This window comes from Colius striatus, chromosome 5 (genome assembly GCF_028858725.1).
Source record: "Colius striatus isolate bColStr4 chromosome 5, bColStr4.1.hap1, whole genome shotgun sequence".
Taxonomy (NCBI): Eukaryota; Metazoa; Chordata; class Aves; order Coliiformes; family Coliidae; genus Colius; species Colius striatus.
In genome coordinates this window covers 14,045,894-14,068,357 of record NC_084763.1, presented here as the reverse complement: position 1 = coordinate 14,068,357, position 22,464 = coordinate 14,045,894, and the positions used below count along the sequence as shown (strand labels likewise).

General features: G+C 37.7%; 1 protein-coding gene across 1 annotated transcript in view; it reads left to right on the top strand.

The window, feature by feature from the left end:
• Positions 1-22,464, top strand: part of LOC133625507 (collagen alpha-4(VI) chain-like) — a 43,631-nt gene that overhangs the window by 5,697 nt on the left and 15,470 nt on the right. The window contains 16 exon segments of the mRNA XM_061996913.1: positions 1,678-2,027; positions 5,006-5,084; positions 5,587-5,732; positions 5,818-5,910; positions 7,250-7,303; positions 9,534-9,605; positions 10,084-10,110; positions 12,511-12,555; positions 12,781-12,834; positions 13,078-13,140; positions 14,079-14,144; positions 14,877-14,930; positions 15,868-15,903; positions 19,703-19,765; positions 20,353-20,415; positions 21,311-21,373. Coding sequence (XP_061852897.1) covers positions 1,678-2,027; positions 5,006-5,084; positions 5,587-5,732; positions 5,818-5,910; positions 7,250-7,303; positions 9,534-9,605; positions 10,084-10,110; positions 12,511-12,555; positions 12,781-12,834; positions 13,078-13,140; positions 14,079-14,144; positions 14,877-14,930; positions 15,868-15,903; positions 19,703-19,765; positions 20,353-20,415; positions 21,311-21,373 — 1,328 coding nt within the window.

Below are 22,464 nucleotides of genomic sequence, written 5' to 3'. Positions count from 1 at the left end.
CCCCAGCATCAACAGAATATAGAGTACCTATCAGAAGCTAAATTACACATTCTTTTGCACAACATGGTAGCAGAAAAGTGAATGCTTTACTACTGTTTTGGTATTATTGCTGGTAAACTGTGGAGTTGGCAGGGAATGTTTTGAGAGTTAGGTAGTGTGGATACCAATAATAAGGGCTAAACTGAGTCCATGGTTGCTTTTCACACTGTCTGCAAACTGTGTGATTAAAAAGACCCAATTCTCAGAAAAAAACTCATTATGAAAACATACTGCATGTGTGCTGGGCATAAACACATACTGGAAGAAACAATAAATGTTATGGTTATGGAAAGGTTTAATCCGAAACATCCCTCACAATTAGAAAAATGTTGTTCCCTAAACTGATGGCCATTGCATCATGGGTGTTCTATGAGTTCTGAAATCAGATGTGCAGCCTTGCAGCCTGCCCAAGGGGCATGACTGAGGGGTGTGTGTAGACATCTCTGTGTGTATAGGTATATTCAACTGTTTACGAAAAAACTTTTCTTGTGGACTTAAACAGAAAAGCTGTATAAATTTTTGCTCCAAGGCAGGAATGTTGGATTTTTTAGCCATAAAAACTCATTCAATGTCACCTTTTACATTTAAAGATTTTCATGCTGCTTACCAGCAAATCATACCCTCAAGATGGCTGTTTGTGCCACAAGAGAATATCGAAACATAATGGTGGCCACTCTGAGATTAAATTATTTCTGAATGCAGTTGATTAAAGAGCTGAATATATTCATCTTTTTCATGGGTGAGGGAAGGTCCAGAGAAGAGTAATGAAGCTCACATGGAAGAATAGTCTAAAGAAACTAGCCCAAACTAGTAAATATGGAAAAAACCCCTTGTGTTTGATAAGTATTTCAGAGTCTATGGGTGAAGAAGGAACAAAATTAAGGGAAGTGCTGTTTTACAGATAGAGTTGTATGCCTCTGACTTCCTTGCAGAGGTACAACAGACAATAATGCATCTAATGGCACAGAGTAAAATTCATCATGACACATGAAGAATCGAAGTACAAAAAAAACCAAAAAGTGCCAAGTGGTTTAGCTGTTTAAATGATTGGGATAGGAACTATCCAAATGACAATATTTGCTGATATTATCAGAAGCTATGCAAGCAATTCCATAACTGAGGCAACTCTGACCTTACAGCAGCTATTATTGATATACAGAAGATATACAACATTGCATGTAGGCAATGGTGCCTCTCTCATGTTTATTTCTTTGGTGTGTTTTACATTTGTATGTATCATTGGGTCTTGTGACAAAGTGATAAAGCACAATCAGCCATTAAGCTTCGCATTGCAATTTAAATATGGGCTACACATTCTCAGCTGGTAGCAAAACTCGTGGAAACATTTGTGAGATTAGACCCTTTGACAGCTGGGGAACGGTGACCTGTTTAGAAATTTGGGTATGTGCAGATATCCAGTAATGTAGTCCTTACTATCTCCAAGTTCACACAGCACCACTGACACTGTTGGGCTGATGGCATCAGTTTTTTTTGCTATGAAAAACTTATCTCACTAGTTGTGACTTTGTGATTTGGATTTATGATATTGAATTTTGTTCCACTCCCGTGATTCTGACAGAAGACAAGGTCACAAGTAGTGTATGTTTATAGTTTCCTGTTTCTTCTGCTTTTTTTCAGATTGTGACATAGATCTTTCTGTAGCAATTGATATTTCAAGGCGCACGTGGCCAGCATCCACAGTGCTTGTGAAACACAAATTGCAAGCATTCCTCCCCAAGCTTTTACTCCAGGTGAAATCTCTGCCAAATACCAGTTGTAATGCCGACTCTCCAGTTAACTTCAGATTCAAGTTCCAAGTGTTGGCACAGTCCAAGCAATTAATCTTTGACTCTGATTTTGAAGATTATAATGAAGAGAATATCCAGAAGTTCTTAGATTCACAGGCCACTGTGGACACCTACCTGAATGCAGAATTCTTACAAGCACTTGGGGAAAAGTTCTTTACTGTGACCTCTGCCAAAGTTAAGGTAACTTAATGGTGTGAATGTATATATTGGGAAAATTATGCAGTTTACAGACTCTAATGCTGAGTAGTCCAGGAAGACAAAAGGTTACTTTGGGAGTTGATGAATCTAGTAAACAGAATCACTGAATGCTTGAGGTTGGAAGGAGATCCAGAGGTCACCTTGTCCAAAGGAGTATCAACTAGAGCAGGGTCCCCAGGAACCCGTCCAGATGTTTTTTGAGTATCTCCAAGAATGGATGTTCTACAGCCTCTCTGTGCAACCTGTGACAACTAATGCTTAGCCATCCTTGTGTTTCCTTATGTTTGTATGAAACCTCCTGTTCTTCCTTCCCCACTGATATAACTGCATATAGTAGCTCCAGTTGTCTAGGCACTTCTGCAATGCGATGATATCTAGAACATTTGAATTAATGCATGTGTTCATCAGTATTTGTACCAAAAATCTTCTATATCTGCCTTGGAATCCCTTTGTACTTTGAGTAGTAGAAACAGTTCTCTTTCAGAAACTCTACATCCTGATCCTGAATCTCTTTCCAGGATAATGACAACTGTAAGCAGAAGTCACAGAAGACATCAGCCAAGAACTGTGTTTGCAGGAGACAGTGTAGTTGACTTGTCAGACAGCTTCAAATAACAAAGCTGAGTTCTGCTCATGGATAACTTGATCAGGAAAGTCTGCATAGATGCTGCAGTTAATTTATCTGTATTTAAGTGAGGTAAAGAGTGAAGTGTAAGACTTAATCTAATATATTTTGAAGTGAATGGCGAATTGTTCCACTTAGATGAAAGAAAGTTACATCTCACTGGACTGTTTCAGAGTCATTGCCCTGACAGTTTATTCTTAATAAGACACTGACTCACTGAGCATATCCTGAGGTAGCTGTTCGAATATTATGACTTAGTAAGATCTCCAGACAGGAAGACCTTCTTACAGAGGAAGGACAGGTTAGCCCTTTCAAATTACATAGTCTCCCTCTATGAACCTCATTTTAACACTTACAAGGTGCTTATTTTAATCTAATGTCGAATGAGAAAGCCATATTCTTAAGTATTCCCCTGCTTTCAGGTGAAAGTTGTCATTTTCTTTTTTACAGCATTTGTATAGGTGTGGCTTACCAATTTAGGTTGTACTTTGTGCATATTTAATACTGATTTTTCCCAAAGATTTCTTAAAATGTCATTTTATTTTAAACAACAGGACCGCATACAATTTTGCTACTTTTGGGTCTCAGTTGAGAGAACTTCTTTGATATAAAAGTAAAAGCAGTGCTTTTTTTTTCTCCTAATTGCCAGTGCTGTTAGATCCCTGTTGAAGATTAGATTTAAGCAAGGCTTCTTTCTGCTCATGCATTACTGGAAACAGATACACTACACGTCTCGACACTTTAACAGTGGATTAATATTCCTTTGTGATATTATTTGGGCAAATGGAAAATACAAAGCTTTGGAATGCACAGGAAATCACAATTTAATCTCCCTAGGATCCTGAGCAATAACATGCTTGTTCTGGAAAGATTGTTGGTTACAAACATTCCTCAGGGATAGTGATTCTCTATAGTTTTAATTTCTTCTTTATTTAGGGTGGTTTTTTTGTTTTTTTTTTTTACTTTTCAGGAAAATGTTGGAGCTAATTCCAGCATTTTTGAGAAGGCAAGACTCAGATGTGTTCCAATGTATTGATTTATAAAAATGAAAGCTTTTAGAACATATATAATGCCCATGCTAACACCCCACTTTCCTTGCCACCCATGTTTTTAGATTAAAAGATTGCAAAAAAAAAAGTCCAGCTCAGGCCTACAGTGTTGTTTCTAACAATCTGTGATGTGTTTAGCCATCCATGGTCTGGCTCTCCACTTTGTCACTCTCTGCTGGATCAAATTCAGAATCAGTATCAGTGCCTCCATATTGGAGGCACATTGGTAGCTTTCTACCACTAAACCCAGTAAATTCTGCCTGCTTTGAAATTGTGGTCCTGTTGCTGCTTTAGTACGCCAAGTGGGGTGTTTGGTGTGGCAGTCATTTCATGTGCCTTTGTCACCTGTGGAAAAATTAGCTTTTATAGAATTAAGGCTTGAGTTGGTTGAAGCTGGGCTTCATATAGAGAACGCAAAATAAGGGTGAGAGGGAAGGAGCTCTAACTGTACTTGTCCACTTGTTGGTCAGGGAGTTTAGGAGGACTTAGTCATTACAATTGTAGACAGGAGACAGTTTACTTGTGCAGTCACTTTTGGGAAACCTAATCCATTGGATGAGTGATGTCTAAAAAAACTTCTGCTGGTTTGAAGGGGGAAGGCAAGGAGAGAAATGAGAAGAGACTGGTAGCTTGGAGAGCAACTGTAAGAAACTATGCTTCCCTCAGCCCTGGAAGAGGCCTAACTATAGCTCTTTGACCTGAAAAGGTAGGAATGTAGCTGATAGAAAGGATCTGGAACAGACTTTGTATGTGAGGTAATCCTCATGTTTTAACAAGGAAAAATATGGCAAAGTAGAGCAGAGTGATGCACTGTCTGTGTGGAAAGGACAAGGGACATAAGCATCTGCAGGGAGGGAGGATTAGACCCCGAGAGGATTCACTTCCTACTGTGGCTTAATTGAGAGACAACTGGAGCTGCTCTTGCAGAAAGGGAAATTTTTGTTGCTTGATGTTCTCCACATTCACATATAGAGAACTGATAAAACACCTCAGTGGATAAGTCACATCAGAATTGGCCTTCCAACTGGTATACTAAGATGACAGATACAATTCATAGTACTGCTATGAACTGATCAGCCAAACAAATGAGAGTGCTGTCAGGGAAGAGAGCCTTTTGTGTCTGTTCTTACTCCTCAGCACGTTTCCCAGCACACGTTTCAGATCTACCATAGCGTAGTACAATTTGACCACCTCGTAGTTAATTTTCAACACAAACTGTACTTTCTGTGATGACTCAGCTTTTAGTCTCTTCACAACTGGCTTGACATTACTCCCTGTCCTAACAGGTTCTGTTAGTATTTTCAGATGGGCTGGATGATTCGCTGGAAAATCTCAGAAAAGCAGCTGACTCACTTCACTTTAAAGGTATTACAGTACCATATTGATGCTCCTGCTACTAATGGCCCCATTGCAACTTTTCCACATAATGTTACCTTTCCACACTCATATGGCATTCCTCACGAGTCACTGGGAGAGTGTTTTCTTCTCCATGTGAACCGGTGTACAGGAAGGCTTGTCCCTGGTTGGCAGACAGTGCTGGACTGGGGCAATTCAGGGCAGGCTCTCTCACTAAGTGCTGCACCAGAGGTTAGACCCAACTCTGACTTCTGCAGAAGAAAAGAGTTTAACACTTCTTTTTGGGCATTGAGTAGCAGTCTGGTTGGACAGCTGGGGAGAGCACCTAATTGGAAAATTACTGGTCTGTATTTTTCTCTTACACATTGTTCTCAATAGCTTGATTTCTTTTAACATACCATGTTGAAGCCATGAAACATAAACCTTTTAGAGAACTGCTGTTATTCACAATTATATAAATAATGTAGTTCAGACATTCACTAATGTAAATGACTCTATTCTTATGTTGAAGGTCTTGATGCACTTCTATTAGTTGGCCTGGACAATACACAAAACTTGACTGAACTTCGGGAAATAGAGTTTGGCAGAGGATTTGGATACAACGAACCTCTGAGTGTTGGATTTGCAGAGATTGCAAACAGCTTGCAAAGAAACCTCGTGAGTCCTTCTGTGAAATAAACAAAAGGGAAAAAAAGAATCTTTATTTGATGATTAATATACATAAATAAATGTAATTTTCCAGGATATTGTTGCCGAAAGGAAATGCTGTAAAATTGTTTGTAAATGCCTTGGAGAAAATGGTGATCATGGTGGCCAGGGAAGTCCTGGAAGGAAGGTAGGAGAGCTAAGATAGACATTGTGCAACAATTGCTTTATTTTTTAAAATATTCTCATTTTTGGTAGTATTTCAGAGTATGTCTGCATCTGCCCATGACCTTTGCTCTTAGGACAGATGAAAGAGAAACATGAAATATGATATTTTTTCTGCTACATGTTCCTATTGCAAAAGTATATTTCTAATGAAAATAATTTGTATATATAAAAAATTATTAAGTACTTTCCTTCTCTGATTCAAAAAAAAATTGAGTGGGATTTTAAAAAAATCAAGTCTATTTGACCTGTTAGCTGTTGTGAGTGAGAAACTTCCAGGCAACAAGCTGAGAGTAGAAAAAAATCCTTCTTAACTAGATATGAGCCTTGTCCTTTTGTACCTCTTGTTATTCCAAATATCTTCTTCTATCAGTTTTTTTTTCTGATCTAATACGGTACTAATTTACATTATTTCCACTAAGAAAAGGAAAAAAAAGCATGACAGTAGACTTCATTATTGAGGTTTTTAGTATACATAGTCTCCATTTGACTACATTCTATTATTTCTACTTATTCCAGAAAGATGCTAGGTAGATTATATCTGTAGTTCACACTCTTGAGTTCTGTTTTTGCAGTTAAATGAATTTTTGGTTATCTCATAGCAAAAGTATGGTCCTCTAATATTTATTCATAAATCAATTTACTGATTTCTTCTCTTACTCTTGATATTCTTATACCTTTCTGTTTTACTAAAAATTAATAGATTAGTATGCTTAGACAAAACAGTTCTTTCCAGGCAAACAGACATGATGTCTGGGTTGTACAATTGTAAAAGCCTGTTTGTGCAATACAAATCTGTTTTTGTCCATTTTCATTCCTAGAAATTCCATTTGTTCTGGTTTCACTTGGTTCAAGCTTTTGCCCTGAGGGTGTAAGGTTTTCATGACTTCAGATGCAGAGTTGCAATATTCCTAGAAACCTTTGTAAGGTATTGCAGTACCTTTGTCCTTGCAAGTTTTCAACTCATGTTTTTAATGTCACCTTAGAATTTTATTATTGTATAATGCTTTCTTTTCCTAATCACTAAGAAATGTATTTAATATGCTCAGTGGGATATTTGGTCATCAGGAATTTTCCTAAAATAACGTGTTGAAATTTTATATTGAACGTTGTTGAGATTTTTCTTTTTTTCACAGCCATATCAGGTACATAAGACTGTGCAGAGTGTCTGTGTAAATGTAATTGCCTCAGCATAACCAGATCCAATTTTCAGGAAATATTTTCTATCTCCATGTGTAATTTGATAGAAATTAACCCAGTGTGCTTAGAGAATGTTATTTACCTCTTAAGTCCTTGTTTTTCAGGGAGGTACAGGTTACAGAGGATCTCCTGGCCATCCTGGTGAGGAAGGTGGGATTGTAAGTAACCATTTTATTCCTTCCTGCTAAAATGTTGTTGGTTGTTGCCTGAGCCTGTCTGTACTTACTCATTCACTTGATGGTCATCAATGTTAACCTAAAATGTGGTTAGGCAACATGTATATATTTAGATGCAGGTAAATACACAGGCTTGAATCGCTGTGCATTGGCAGCTCTCACCAAAGTTAATAATAACTTCTAAGAAAAAAACAGAATGAATTAGAAAGAATCACATAACAGTATCTCTTGTGACATATTTATAGCTACTCCTTATACTCATTTGTCCTGATAGATTATACCAGATTCTGTGCTGATAGTTCTCATAGAAAAGCTCATCCCTTCCCTTCTTAGTATGAGTGAATGTCTTATGACTAGATAACAAAGCTGAATTTTGTAGTGTATTTTGGTGATTTCCAAGTCCTTTGTAGTGTGCTGTTCCTGACATAAACTTGAGCATAATGCCATAAGCCAAAGCCTAGCCCACTAGGAGCGTTTTTTCTTCTTTTACTGTCTAGAAACAAGCAAACAAAAGTCCCTTAAGAATAAGACATAACTTCCTTAGCACCATAAACACACAACTAGATTTACAATATTACACCAAGGAGGTGTTTATTATTCCTAAATACAGGGGAGAGGCCTTCAAACCAAGGGACAGCCAAGGATTTATCTCTGTGCACAACTATTAAAATTCACAATAAAGTAATTCTAGTTCTCACAGTCATGAGACTAGTCATCATTGGGCAGCTTGAATTTACCTCTGGTGAGGCAACCTGGGGAAAGCCATCTGTGATGATCATAAGTGCATTGTGGTGGTGGTGTTATTGTTCCTTTGGAAGTTACCGGCTATAACTGCTGGAGCAGGTTTCACAGAATTAATTTTTTTCAGGCAGCGTGATTTGCTGAATGATAGAATAAAATTCCCTATAAGCATTTCCAGACTTAATATTGATGTTACTGAAGAACAGAAGTATTTTCACATACTTTCAGATATGAATGAGATGATATATGTAAGAATTAAAATTCAAACACTGAGAGTGTTTTAAAATGAGAAACATTTTGAATGTAGTGAAATGGGATGGTTCAATTTTTCCACCACTTTTTGATTTGAATGCTTCTGAGCCTCATCTTTTTTGAATTGGCGAAGGCATGACAACACTTTTGAATTTGTTTTCCTGTGTGAAATTGAATTTTTATTTTTAACCTCCTTGGAATTCAGCATAATATTCTAGAACAGGTAAATTACAGAAGTCTTGTTTCTGAATGTTATGGTCCTTTCTTTCATCTTTTCTTTATTGTGGGAGGATGAGAAGAAGTCGTGTCCACACTTTCAGAAGCTTTCTCCTGTGTGTAAAACCTACAGGTGACTTGAATCTTGTAAATTTTCCTTGCTAAAGGCTAAAATTTTTTCTAGCCACAAGATAAGAATTTGAAGCATCCAGAACAGTTGAGTGTAGCAAATACACAGCAGAAACCAGATTGTTGGTAACAGATTACAGAAGATGCTACACGGAAAGGAGAGAGAGGAGATAATGATGGATAGCTTTGGTTTATTACGGTGTAGTACTGATCTCAGAAGTTAGTCTTTAGTCTTAATGTGTCACATAGTCATCACAGCAATGCAGCCAGGCTAGGATCCTTAAAGTTCTTTTCTTCCATCTTGTGCTGTGATTCTGTGGCACCATTGTCTAACAATCTAGAATGTGATCCATATTGCTTTTTTGCTAATTTAGAGAGAGGCCTGTCTTTAAAGGTGAGAAAAGAGAATGGTCTTTAATCCTCTGACCTTAGGCTCTTAAGTTTGTCTTCTCTTTTGCATAGTAGTACAAGAGCTCATGTTCACTGTTCTCACTTCATGTGTCATTGTTTACCTTCTTAGATGGCAGTTTTAAGGGGATATGCTTTTTGTAGAACTTCCACCCTAACAAACCTCAAATAGAAGTCTTCAAAGATCAGTGACTAGAGAAAATTCAATGTTCACTTAAAAAGCAACCTACCAAAAAATCTACCTTCAAGCACAGAAATTCCAGTCAGAGATTAGTGGTACAGTCTAAAAGACATTATGTTAGAGAGAGCAGAGAACCACGTGTAACTCAAACTAGTAACTGATTGTTTTCTTATAGCCGGCATGAAAATTTCCAAGTGACTTCCATTTGTGTCCTTAGTGAAGTGAATGATTCACTGGTAGTCATTATTGTATGGGTGAATTTGAACATTCTCTCTTGTTTCTTAGGGAGAGAGGGGTCCAGTTGGTTTCAATGGGACTCAAGGAGACAGGGGATGTCCAGGTGCCAGAGGCCGTAAGGCAAGTATGTTACTTTGAAGCATTTCCTAATTTTGTTTCCCACAAACCTATTTTCTGTACTCAGGACAAAGCCTTGGTGCTGTCTTCCTGAAGCATGAATGCACAGTAAGACCCAGCTGCAAGGATAATGGACAGTTTTTGCTGTCTAATTTTGAGAGGCACTTTGTGTAACTGAAGCATGGTCAAGTGACTGAGGAGTTTGCTAACTCAGCAGCTTGCCAGTGACTTTTCCTCCATCAGCTCCAGACTGGCCTTAGGTAAAACTATAATGCTTTACAGAACAGGAATGAAAATGAAGGCTGTACTGTCTTCCCACAGGAAAGGAATCAATCCTGTATGTGGCTGTAAAGGGATCTACAGTGGGGACTATCGATACTGAGACCAGCTTGCCTCTGCACAGCAAGCTACTGTGCCCTGCTTCTGCAGCTCAATGTAAACACCATCACCGAATTTAATCTATGTTTATTTTCAATTTCAGGGGGCCAGAGGATATAGAGGAAGCCAGGTATGTGCTTTCAGGTGTGATCAGTTTTCTTTGAGAAGTGTCCTTCCTTTTAAGGTCATGTTACCTTGTAGGATGAAAATACCAACAAGGTAGGAAAACACTGTAAAAACTTCAGAGTATTAAAATGTACTTTTGCTATGGTTGTTAAAGAATGGATTTAAGTGAGCTATTAGGTATCACATTATTAAACCCCAGCGTTCTTGTGTTGTATTTTTAGCATAGTTGAGTCATAGTTGATTTAGCCTAATTCACAGGAAAGGAATTTATTTACTGGCTATTCTAATTATCTGTCAAAGTGATAATTTTTGACAGATGAGTCTCATGTTCTAATTCTTGAGAAACTGAAGCAGGAGGGAAAAAAATCTTTCGACTAATATTTATTGCATGTTTGGATAGTGTTTTCATGGAATCATTATTGACACTTTTTCAATATCCAAACTTCTCTTCAGCTGTTTTTGTCATCCACTAATCTTGCAACTCTGCATATTTAACCTTTGAAACATCCTCCTCATCAATTCATTAATAATATGTGAAGCCTGAAAGATCATGATCCATAATGGCATTATTAGTTTCCAAGCTAGTGCAACTAAAATGGAATTCAAATTGTATTGGGTGCTCTCTACCGAAACCAATCCTAGAAAAGATTTAGGAACTTCAAAGACTCACAAAATATCTGCTTCCATGCTATACATCTGAGAAAGTTAAGAGAATGTTTCTGATAGCTCTGAAGTTCTGCTCTGTACTGACTTTTTTAATCCTCCCATGTATTTTTCTTCCCTTTTCCATTTTCTACTCTGTTCCCTGAAGTAACTCGTCTTCCTTGAAATATCTGAAGCATCTAATTATAGGAGAGGGAGAGTGCTTGCTGAAAGTTTTGATTTGTCCAAGTTCAGTTGTATGGTAGGACTTATGATGATCCCAAAAGCTACTGAAATCCTGTGAATATAGAAATGTCTTCATTATGTTGTTGTTATATCTGCTAATTTTATTTTAACTAAAAATATGAAAGTTTTGACACATTAAAAATGTGACTGAATACTACTAACATAGTAGAGTTGAGTTAGTTTATTGAAATTGGTAAGGCATTTTAGTACAGCTATTTGAAGAAAAGAAAGGCAATACATGAATATTTAATACAAGAACTTTTACTCAGGTTTTCTGAGGTAGGAAATGAGCGAGGGAAAAATTAAGAATTTAATAAAAGTCGTGATTGCTCAGTGCTCAGAATTCTTCTGGAATACTTATTCAATAAATTCTTGTGTGTGACATTAATCTTACAAAATGTACAGCCAGCACATATGTAGCACATATGAAATTGTTACTAAAAAAATAATCTGTCATTAAATTTTTTCTCAGAACCACAACTAAATGGTTTTGCAAAGTCAATTTAACATCAAAACCTGCAGAGCAATTGTAGTCTCTATCAGAGTGAAACTCCTGTTGGTTTAGCTGGCATTTACAACATGTTCTTGTGTCACTTTCAATGATTTGTTGAATGTCCTTTCAGCTTTCATAGTGGTGGTCTCTGCAAATTTCATTTCTTATTAGAAATCAAGCCAGTACAGGTAATTCCTTCATTTTTATCCTAGTAAAGAAAAACAGAAGAAGCACTTCCAAATATCCCTTACAATTTGAGTGTATTATTCGGCCAGGTCTAAAACAACTGTGAAGTATATGTAAATGAAGTAAGGTTCTCAGAGTACTAACTCTATTAAGAAGCCTCACTCTTCAGACAAACAAGTTACCATTGCAAACTCATTATGGTGGGGTTGGTTGTTTTGCTTCCATAGATTGTTACAATACAGTGATTCAGTTTTGCAGACAAAGAGAGGGGCAGTGTGTGTTCAACTGGGAATGAGACTGCTGTTTATATAGCAGGCATCCATTGCTGAAACAGTAATGAAGTTTCTTAACAGGTCTTAAAGCCTAAGATAAGTCTTCTGTAATTGTTTTTATCATTGCTATTCTTTCTACCTTTTCAAGACATTGTTTATGGTATGAAATTACTTTTGGTTTTGGTTTTTTTCAAAGACACAATACAAACACATATGATGTTTGAAACCAGAAGGACAAGCACATTAGATCTGATACTAGTAATTGCATTTTGAAATAGATCTAGATGGTGAAGCCTCTGCAGTTGGGAAAAAGATTTGAAAACCAACAGGTGGAAAAGCAGAATTTAAATCCTGATGAAGATCTCTGGTTTTAATAAACATATTATTACTAAGTGTCTTTAATTATAAATTGCTTTAAAAGTTGATAATTCATTAAATATTATGCCTGCCATTGAAAACCAGCACTCTTATTCAGGTTTCCAAAAGTGATGTGAACTATTCTTCCTGTTCTGAAAGAGGCAAAGGGACTGAAGCTAATAGGGTTTTTTTTTGCATATTGCTACAGGGTGAACATGGTGAGAGTGGATTTGATGGCACTGATGGAGAGCAGGTAATCTTGTTGGTTTAAATGTGCAGTGCAGTTACCTCAGGATTCAAAAGTACAGATTTTTGTACCTTTGAATAAGCTTTAACCTTGAACAGAAATTCTGTTGTTTAGTGTTTAAAGTTGCATATCTGATTGAAGCTAGATTCGGCCAGACAAAATTTGAGAACCACATGTATCAGAAAGAACTACCACTGATTTTTTTCTTCTTTCTTCCCCCTTTGAATCTAGGGAGAGCATGGATTTCCTGGGTGTTCTGGAGAGAAAGGCAACACAGGAAAACGGGTGAACTATCCTTTAGAGTAATGGTTATATGTTATGGAATCCTGTTTCCAAAGTGTGATACTATCTGTAGTACGTGTGAGTTGTTTTTGATAGCTGCCTGTTCTCTAATATCATATGGCTCCTGCTGTAAATCATTGTAGCCCCACTGACTTTCAGATCTGTGTTCTTTTGTGTGGCCTTCCTCTACCACAAATACCATTTCTGTCTGTATCCAAATTGCTTGTGCTTTTTTTATGAATTTAGGGCAGAAAAGGCCCTAGAGGAGAACCAGGTGAACGGGGAGAATCTGGTCTAAGAGGAGATCATGTAAGTATATTCCTTCATTTTTGTTCAGTTTGTGCTTGACTTTTGTGATGGAGTTGCCTGAAATATACATGATTTGACAAGTTTTTAATAATCTGGGATGTTGCAGTATTCTCCAAAAAGTATGGCATACATCCAGGAGTCCTGAACTCTTTAGATGTAGATGGACCCTGAAGGGTAGGTATTTAAGCCTTGATTTTCCTGCTTGTTCCTTGCTTTTTCATTATATGTATTTGTTTGTTTTTACCATGGAAACATAACTCCTTAGTCCCCCCTGGTGGCTCCCATCCTACAAAGAAATTCTCCATCACTCAAAAATCCTGTGCATTGACACTTAGCAGTTTATAATGATACAAGTGCAAGTTACTCCTTCGTGCTGACATTAACTCATATACTCCAGAGCCTTATATAAGTGCAGTCCCCAAGGACTATGATTCTATGACTAAGATTTTGGTGGAGACACCACACTTCTTCGCTTCTTGTATCAAAGTTTTAAGTCTTCTCACAGATATCTCAAAGACCTTTGTTCCAAACAGTGAAATCTAGTGCTGACTCCTTAAAAAAAAAATTGAAAAAAATCGGGTATCATGGTAACTTGTCTCTCTCAGAGATCACAGTTTCACCTGTGTGTAGCATTAAGTGGCTAAACAGGACTTCATTCTAGTGTAACCTTATCTGAAACTCACTAGCCAGTTAGGATCTTAACTCAGTTAACTATATGCAAACAACCAGAACAGCTTCCCATTTTCAGGTTTTGATTTGTTGCCCATTAGTAATACTTCTTTTCATCTTTTTGCATCTTCATTTAAAATAGCAGCCTTTGTGTTTTCTGTTTGCTGCAGTGACAAGTCTCATTAATCCTATTTTCATATCCTGCCTACAATCAGAGTAATAAAAATGTGGTCACTGAAAATGCTGAGCTTTGTGCTTAACTTTTCCAGGGAGATCCTGGGATTAGCAATAATGTTCCTGGTCCTAAGGGTGAAAAGGGAAACCCTGCACAGCAGGTGAGCAAGTAGTTACACGTTACAAAGAGAGGATTTGCATGCTTGTTAAGTTCTATTGGCTGCCCGGTGACCAAGCAGCTCTTTTCTTCTAGTTTGTGTTTTGCCTTTAGTGTCTGTCTGCAACACAGAAATCTTAGAGAAGTGCTTGATCCTTTAGAATATTTTTTAAAAGTTTAAAAGATTAACAAAGACTATGCAAATGGTCTTATAATATAAGGGAAAATACAAGTTTAGTATAAATAATTACCACAAATTTACATCACTGACTTGAGAGGCTTCTAGTAATGGGTTGTAAGGATACTGTTAAAAGCCATGCAGGGAGAAATGCACTGGATATCAACACTTATATGCTCATCTAGTGTTGCCTGAATTTTTAAGAGGTGTTTGAGCAAGAAAAGAAAACAGAAACACACAGCCCGTTTTATTGTCACACTTTGTTTGGAAAGAATAAGCAAAGATGATAAGTAGTTGCACAGTGGTATATAAGTGGTGATGGATGAATCTTAAGAGGATGACACTAGCAGCTTGTAGTAACTGACAGATAGCAAATCCAAAGCAAGCACGATCTCCCTGATTTGTGATTTTTGGTTGTAAAAGATTTGCAGGAAACAAGAATCAGCATTTAGCACGATACAACCGATTGCAATGAAATAACTTAGGAGAAGAAACAAAGAGGGAACAATTACAAGAAAAAGGCAGAATATCTAAATAACTCATTTCTTTGTTTTGCAGGGAGATCCTGGACCACATGGACTCCAAGGGGAGCAGGGTGATGCTGGCCCTGGTGTAAGAGTTGTAATCAAAACAGGGTGAAAGTAACTCATACAACATACAATGGAGTTCCCTTTGGAAAAAATAATTTTTCCCTTGCTTCCTTTTATCCCTCACTTAAAAATCCTACAATGAGAGGGAACAAAAATCTTCTAAAATTTTCATAGTGAAACGTATTTGGCTTCAAATTTATTAGTTTGGGTGTATTGCAATATGTCTTGGTATTTTTTGTCAATCGTGATTTTGCTGTCCCATTAATTTCAGGTCTTATTCATATAAAGTCACTCAATGCAACCCTTTCCATGAGCCTTAATTGCTTCATAATTTCACCATGGATAAACCTAACCCTTTTTCCTCCCTGTGACTGCAAGTTCCATATGTCCATTCAAGCCTGTATATAAGCTCACTGGCAGCTGGGTTAGTCTTTACTCCACTGGAGTCTGGAACATAAGAAGGCATCTCTTTCAGTCTGTCAGGAAGGTGCCTAATGCCAAGGTCAGACATGATGATCACTCCTCACTCAGGCTGCAGAAACATCCTAAAAGTCTCTATTGATGTGAGATTTAACAGTAACATTCACTAGTGCTGCTGAGCATTATGCAGCAGAAACTGGTGCAGACCTCTTAGCTCGGAGGGAGAGAAAGGGCTCTTGGGGCAAAGGACAGCTGACTGGGAAGATTTTTTCAGAATTTTGTGTGAGATGCCTTCCCTCTGCACTTACTAAGGATCAAAAACCTTCTTTGGGGTTTTTTGGTAAGACTTGTGTAAGAATTTTTGTCCCAAATCCACTCTTCTTTCATTTTTTTTTTTAACTTAAATCTTCCTTTGGAAATAACCTGTGCTTTCTAGATGCTGTATATTATTTGATTGTGTGTGTTATGTATTTTGTTGTAAGTTGTTTCACATATCGCTGAGTAATTGGGCTGTAAACTTTCATGCCACTCCTTCCTAGGGTGCAGCAGGTCGAAGAGGCCCTTCAGGTATAAAGGTGAGTGGCTGACTCTGCTGCTACCTCTCTATATGCAGCTTCGTGTCCAGCCTGAGCACTTGCTCCTCTAAAGGGAGAAATTTCAGTGTGATCCAAGACACAAGTGTTTGACAATCACAAATCTGTTTCAAGCCAAGGCAGCCTTTGTGTATCAGGTGAAGGTACCAGAGGCCCTCCTGATTGGAAGGACTTGCACTGGAAAGGAGCTTTTTGTTGAAATAATAGTTACTTTTATTAAAGGCAAATGTGGGAAAGTACATAGAGGAAAGGCTACTGCTGAAGATGACAGGAATGAGTAGTCAGGCCACACTTCTGCAGCATAAGGTCAGAAGTCTGCCAGATTTGTCTTTCTTTGCTGCATACACACAGATATCTGAGTGAAGTGTGTATGGAGTAGGGACAAAATTAAGGCAAGTTCTAAATGATGCTTTACTAAAACATAAACATAAGAATTTTAACTCAAAACGTATAAAATAATCAAGATTTTGGAAACAATATAATTTTCCAAGTAGATATCTAAGAGAATGTAGTGCAGTTTGAATGATTGTATGGGGTGTAAGGAATAGGTACATACTGACTGATTATTCCAGAAAGATCCTCTGGTGGAAAAATCTCTCATGTCATTGTTAGATGGTAGCCCTAAGTTTCCTAGACCTATATATACTCCATGGAGCCACAATGAAAGGAAACTTTCCTGAGATGTAGTTGGTAAAGACACCAGTACCATTCTTTTGTATTAAAATTTAAATAATACTCTTAGAAAAGAAAGCTTGTTTGTCTCAGGGTATATATTACAAAATAAATTTATCAAGGCAAATCTAAAAGCAGCTATACTCAAGTGCATCAGTGCGAGTAAAAGGTAAATTCTAGGAATGTGAGAAGACTCAGATTTGCCTCCTCTCCTCTCCTCTCCTCTCCTCTCCTCTCCTCTCCTCTCCTCTCCTCTCCTCTCCTCTCCTCTCCTCTCCTCTCCTCTCCTCTCCTCTCCTCTCCTCTCCTCTCCTCTCCTCTCCTCTCCTCTCCTCTCCTCTCCTCTCCTCTCCCATCCCCTCCCCTGTAAACAAACATTTTCTTTTGTCCATCACCCTGTCAGGACCCTGTAAGAACATCTAAAACTGACTCCCATATATCTTGTGAGATACAGCCCTTGTCTCTACCCTATTGCTTGCTTTCTCATTCCATGAAACACATTGTTCTACCACAAGTAGTTCCCATTTGATCTAGTCTCTCTGCAGGGTTGTTAACACAGATAAAGAAAATGGTATATTCCCTGGTATAGCATTTCCTCTTTATCTTTGTGCATATAAACCCAGAGAAACATCTCAGTTTCATGTATTACATTGTCAGTACCTCCAGGATGTCTTGAAGTCAAGCCCAGGGTTGGAGTCTGGGAAATGGGCAGTGTTGTATCTTTTGAATAAATATGCAAAGTAGCCTTTTGAGTAGAGGTTGTTCTATGCAACTCTTCACTCCCAAATATGGTCAGGGCAAAATTCAAACCAGCTTGACCCCTTAGTGAACTAAGGGGGTAACGGGACAAAAAATGGAGTCTGTGGAAACGGATTTGTACCTTATCTTTGTTGTATGAACAAGCACAGTAAGTCTAATGTGGTTAGAAAATAAAAATGTTCAATTTGTTTATTAAAATTACAGGATGCATAATTAGTTGAACCTTTTGAGACAACCCCCTTCCCTCTTTGTCTCCATGGAAGCCTCCTGTCTCTTTTGCAATATGGTGGAGAACAGAAGAAATGACTGAACCTCATAGCAACAGAGAATTTCCAAACTGTTTTCATTTAAGTACTTGATGGCCAGCTTTGACTTCTGGAAGTATAACAGAAAACACTTGCATGGGTTGGTAGACATTAAAAGCTAGGTCCCAACCCATGTTCAGAGCACAGCTTATGTAAAAACCTGCTCATTGAAGAGGTGTAAAAGGCAGATGGCAAAGAGGATTACCCTCTTCTATCTTCCACATCTGCTGGTGGAACTAGATGGAACAGGAAACGCTGCAATATGGCATGAGTATCCATCGTTGGTTGAGATTTTGGATGTCAAGTCCTCTTGCCTGGCAGACTGTTGCAAAGCTGCCACAGGGCATAACTCTACCAGCACAAGGTATGAAAACTTAATTGTACAGGCTTCCTGGTGTCCCTGAGCCAGGAAGCAGAACTCTGTAGTCCTAATGTTTGCAGGGTTTTGCAGCATCTTCAAGGGCTCTTATGTGGACCACAGTATCTGGGTCTGTGAGCAAATATGATATGGCCAGTCCGTCTGGAAGATTTTGTACTGGAATGAAATGGAAATTAATCCCTCTTTTAGATGAAAATAAATGTTGATGGTGATGTACTCGGGGACAAATAATCAAATAGCAAGCAGTGAGAGGGAATTTGCCCAGATAATACTGAAGGACTTGTACCGGGTTTAGCTGTCAATAAAAGGCACTGAACTAACACCCCCATCAGCAAAGTTGTTAAATTCCTTTGCAGTCAGCATAAGCACACTGCTTTACACCATGTCCTGAAAAGGACAGATTCCCAGGACCTCCAGTTCAAATTATCTATTGTTGTGATAAAAAGGAGACTAACTTTGTGAAATAGTTTTAAAGAAGTAAAGTAGCATAGCTAGCCATTCAGGCAGAAGTAGTCAGTGGGCAGAAGGAAAAGATGTGGTGTAGCCTGAGAAGTGCTTTTTCACAGGCAAGAACTACAGTCTGTGTGGAAAATAATGGGGATGGAAAGAATAAAGGAAGACATGAGAGAGAAAAGGGGTTGGATTCAAAGTTAAGTAGCTGAAAACTTTCTATTAGTTTTGAATTGTAGTAGATTGTGTAAAAGAATTTGTCCATTTCCATTTCAGTCCGAGTGCCTTTTGTGGAGATCTGTTTGATTTTGTTTTTTTTTTTACAACTAGCATAAGCCTGGCATCATTCTGCCAACTGATGTTCTGTGTTACAGTATTGTCACTCTGGATTTTATTTTTTTTCTGCTGTTGTTATCTTCATTACATTCATATGGTGGAAAATGGAAGTTCAGCTTTTCAAGTGCAGTTTTTCCTCATGAGATTCTTCATGGAACCATCTGTTTTCTGAGAATCCTCAGACATATGTTTATAATATAAGTTTATAATTTGTCCAGTAAAAGGACATCTGCAAGACCTGGAATGTCTTGATGCTATTGATCACCGTTTTACTCAATCCAACAGACAGCAAATATTTCTTACTGATGTTAGCTAAACTGACTCATCCTCAGATCACAACTTTATGTAGATGAGAGCTGAAAATTGTTTCTGTTTTTTCCATCATGAAGGTAGATTTGACTTGCTTCACTGATTAACCAGAGTGAAGGATGGGGAATATAAAGACATGTAATTCTAGGTTGAATTGTAAAGTCATGATTCCCCCTCAGAGAAGTTCTCTATAGATAAAGATGCAGAGGATCTGCCCTAGTGGCCCTGGCTTTATGACTTCTTATAGTCTCTGCAATAGACAAGGACAAGGGTAATGCAGGACTATTGCTGAGTCCATGGGGTAAAATGCACTTAACAAAATGCAAAACAGATAGAACTAATCTCTTGAGCTGCAGGTTTTATATCCATTATACACCCCAAACAACAAAAGAATGTACTGAACTCTTACTTTTTAATTGTGTTTTCTTAAATAGAGTTTGAAGCTGCTTGAAAGCTGTGTGGTAGCATTAAAAAACATTCTATCAACTGATACTCTGTGCAGATATGAAATTATTATCTGTAGGTGTACATATGACAGGTATTAATTTGTTTGGGGGTTTTTTTCTGTCAGGGTGAGCAAGGAGACCTGGGTGAAGCAGGTTACCCAGGAGACTCTGGACTTCCAGGCCCACAGGTAACTAAAACAATTTGTGAGTGTTTTTTGTGTTAGCTGTTGAGAAGAGTGTCAATCTTGATCTTTTGTTTTTCTTTTGGAATGCTTTGCCTACTTCAACTAGTGAATATTATGAGTAAGATTCTTCCTTGTAAAATCTCTTCTGTAACCCTGAGGAATTAAACCTAGCAAGTTTCTCTTTCCATTTATGTGAGTGCAGCTTCTAGTGAAATGAAGAAAGGGAAGTGAAGTAGAAATAAGTAATTCAACAAACACATCTGTAGCTTGAAAGATATTATCAAGGAGATATCTTCAAAATTCATTCATTAGAAGTTGCTAGCCATAAGTACTATTGCATTTTTGAATGCACTGTATTTCCAGGGTGCATGAAATTTATGAAAATGATATACTGATTGACAAAACCAATGAGGGAAGCTTTGTGGTTTAAAAAACACATTACTCCACTTGGTGGAGTAATTTTAAAGGGAATTATGGTGGTGGATTGCTTACATTAACTTCCAATTTGAAATGCTCTTAGATGCTCTAATGATGCTCTTTAAGTTTTAATAGATAGGCATCTGGAAACAGTGAATTTTTCTTTACATCAGGGCCCAAGAGGACTACAAGGGATCAGAGGACCTCCAGGACCCCAAGGCATGCCAGGCCCTCTGGTTAGCTTTAAATAATACATTGCAGCTGTACACATTAGAGTTTTTCATTCTCAGTGTTGATATTATTATTATAGAGAGTTTAAAAAAACTTATAGAAAGAAACTCAAGATTTTTCAGTATAGTACTTAAGGAAACTGATTTGCAGCTTCATATGATAAAATAACAGTCTTGAAAATAAGTTTAGGTGTAAATTGGAAGTGAACCTCAACTTCAAGCTTTTGCATGATTGTACTGAAAAGCCTTAGCTCCAGATTACACTCTCAGTTGTATAGTATCATGGCTAACAGCATGGCTTGCAGCATATGTAAATTCAGATGTACAGTGGTGTAGTTGAGGGCAAAGTTAGATAATGGTTGGTGGTTTCATTAAAGTATGGCCTGAAATTGCATGATAAGGTATGAAGAGGTTGTAACTATTGGGCACTACCTGCTGATCTTGCTAGTGTGATACTGTTGGTTTTGGGGATTCTTATTTTAGAATTACATCAGTGTAACTCAAGACTGGGATGTCTTACTCCTTCAACCTTGGCCATCTGATTCGGTCATGTAATGATGGTCATGCTCACACACTTATTTGTATGTGTGTGTATACATATCATCATATTGTTTGTGCACATATACAAGTATTCACTAGGTATCTATGTAGACAGAAAAGAATATTCGTGTCATACTTAAAAACAGTTTGAGAATTCTAAAGCAATCATACAAAAAACAGGGACTGACTGGAATGAAAGCTTGACCAGTAACCCTTACTGTGGTCCCCAAAAGTCTGTTAATGTTCTAATTACACTGATTCTGTAATAATTTCAAGTGACAATGAGTCCTTGAGTGCAATGAGCACAGTGAGTGCTTAATTTCTTCATTGTGCACCTTTTAACTGATACTTTTGATTACAGGCTAGTCTGGGGGTCCCAGGTTCACCTGGCTCTGTTGGGAATTTAGGTGCAAGAGGAGCAAAGGTAAAGATTTTAAAGCTACCTAATTGCAGCAATCTAACATTATCATTCATTCAGAAATCTGACTGAAGAAGCAGGAACTAACACTTGTGTAGTTCCTGTGGGACATGTGAAGAATGTCAAGTTTTATAGACATTTTTAGATGGGAAGGTAAGTGATGTTTTCTAAGTAGAAGTCTCAGAGTTATATTAAGAAGTTTTTAGTCTTGCCATGACTGTTCTTCAAAGGATGTGGTCATGATTCTCAATGTGGCCTGGATTCTCACAAAATGCAGTGGGGATAAGGCAGTGCTGACCCTTAAGCTTCTTTTGTGATTCCTAGAATCTGTCCAATCCAATGAAAATATATACAAGTTATTTGTAAAATATTTTAAGTTGGAAGAGACCCATCATTGAGTCCAACTCCTTGTTCTTCCCTGCAGGACTACCTAAAACTAAACCGTAAGTCTCAGAGCATCATTCAGATGCTCCTTGAACTCTGACAGACTTGATGCCATGACCACTTCCCTGAGGAGCTTATTCCAGGATCAACAACCCTCTCAGTAATGCCCAGTCTGAACTTCCCAGTTCAATGAAGCATACTTGCTTATTGTAACCTTTTTGATCTAAAAATTCCTGACCAGTCCAAAGAACTTTGACTGTTGTGCAGGAAGGAATACGTTGAAGAACTGAGTCAACACGAAGTTAAACAGAAAGTCTTATACTAATAGGTGGTCCGCATTATGGTTCACTGCTTATGGTAAATGTTCTCCCTTAATTTTCTGTCATTAATGTACATTAATATGGGGGTCTTATTGAATAAAAATAACTAATTTTAGATGTTACATCTTTGGAACTAAAAGCTGTAAATAGTACCAGTTAGCTAAGCCTTTCAGTCTCTTTGAAGGGTTATTACATTCAGTATATTGTTGCGTTCAGTGAGAGAGCTATCAGAAGGTCAAAGCGCTACTATGAAAGGTCACGTGTGAAAACATACAGTGAAACAGTGACAAAAAGTGAGAAGAGACACAGGAATTTAATCCATCCTACATTCCATTTTTTTCAGTCTGATTTTGAGCTGTTTAATATTGGGGTTCTTGTTAGAAGAAAGTTCAT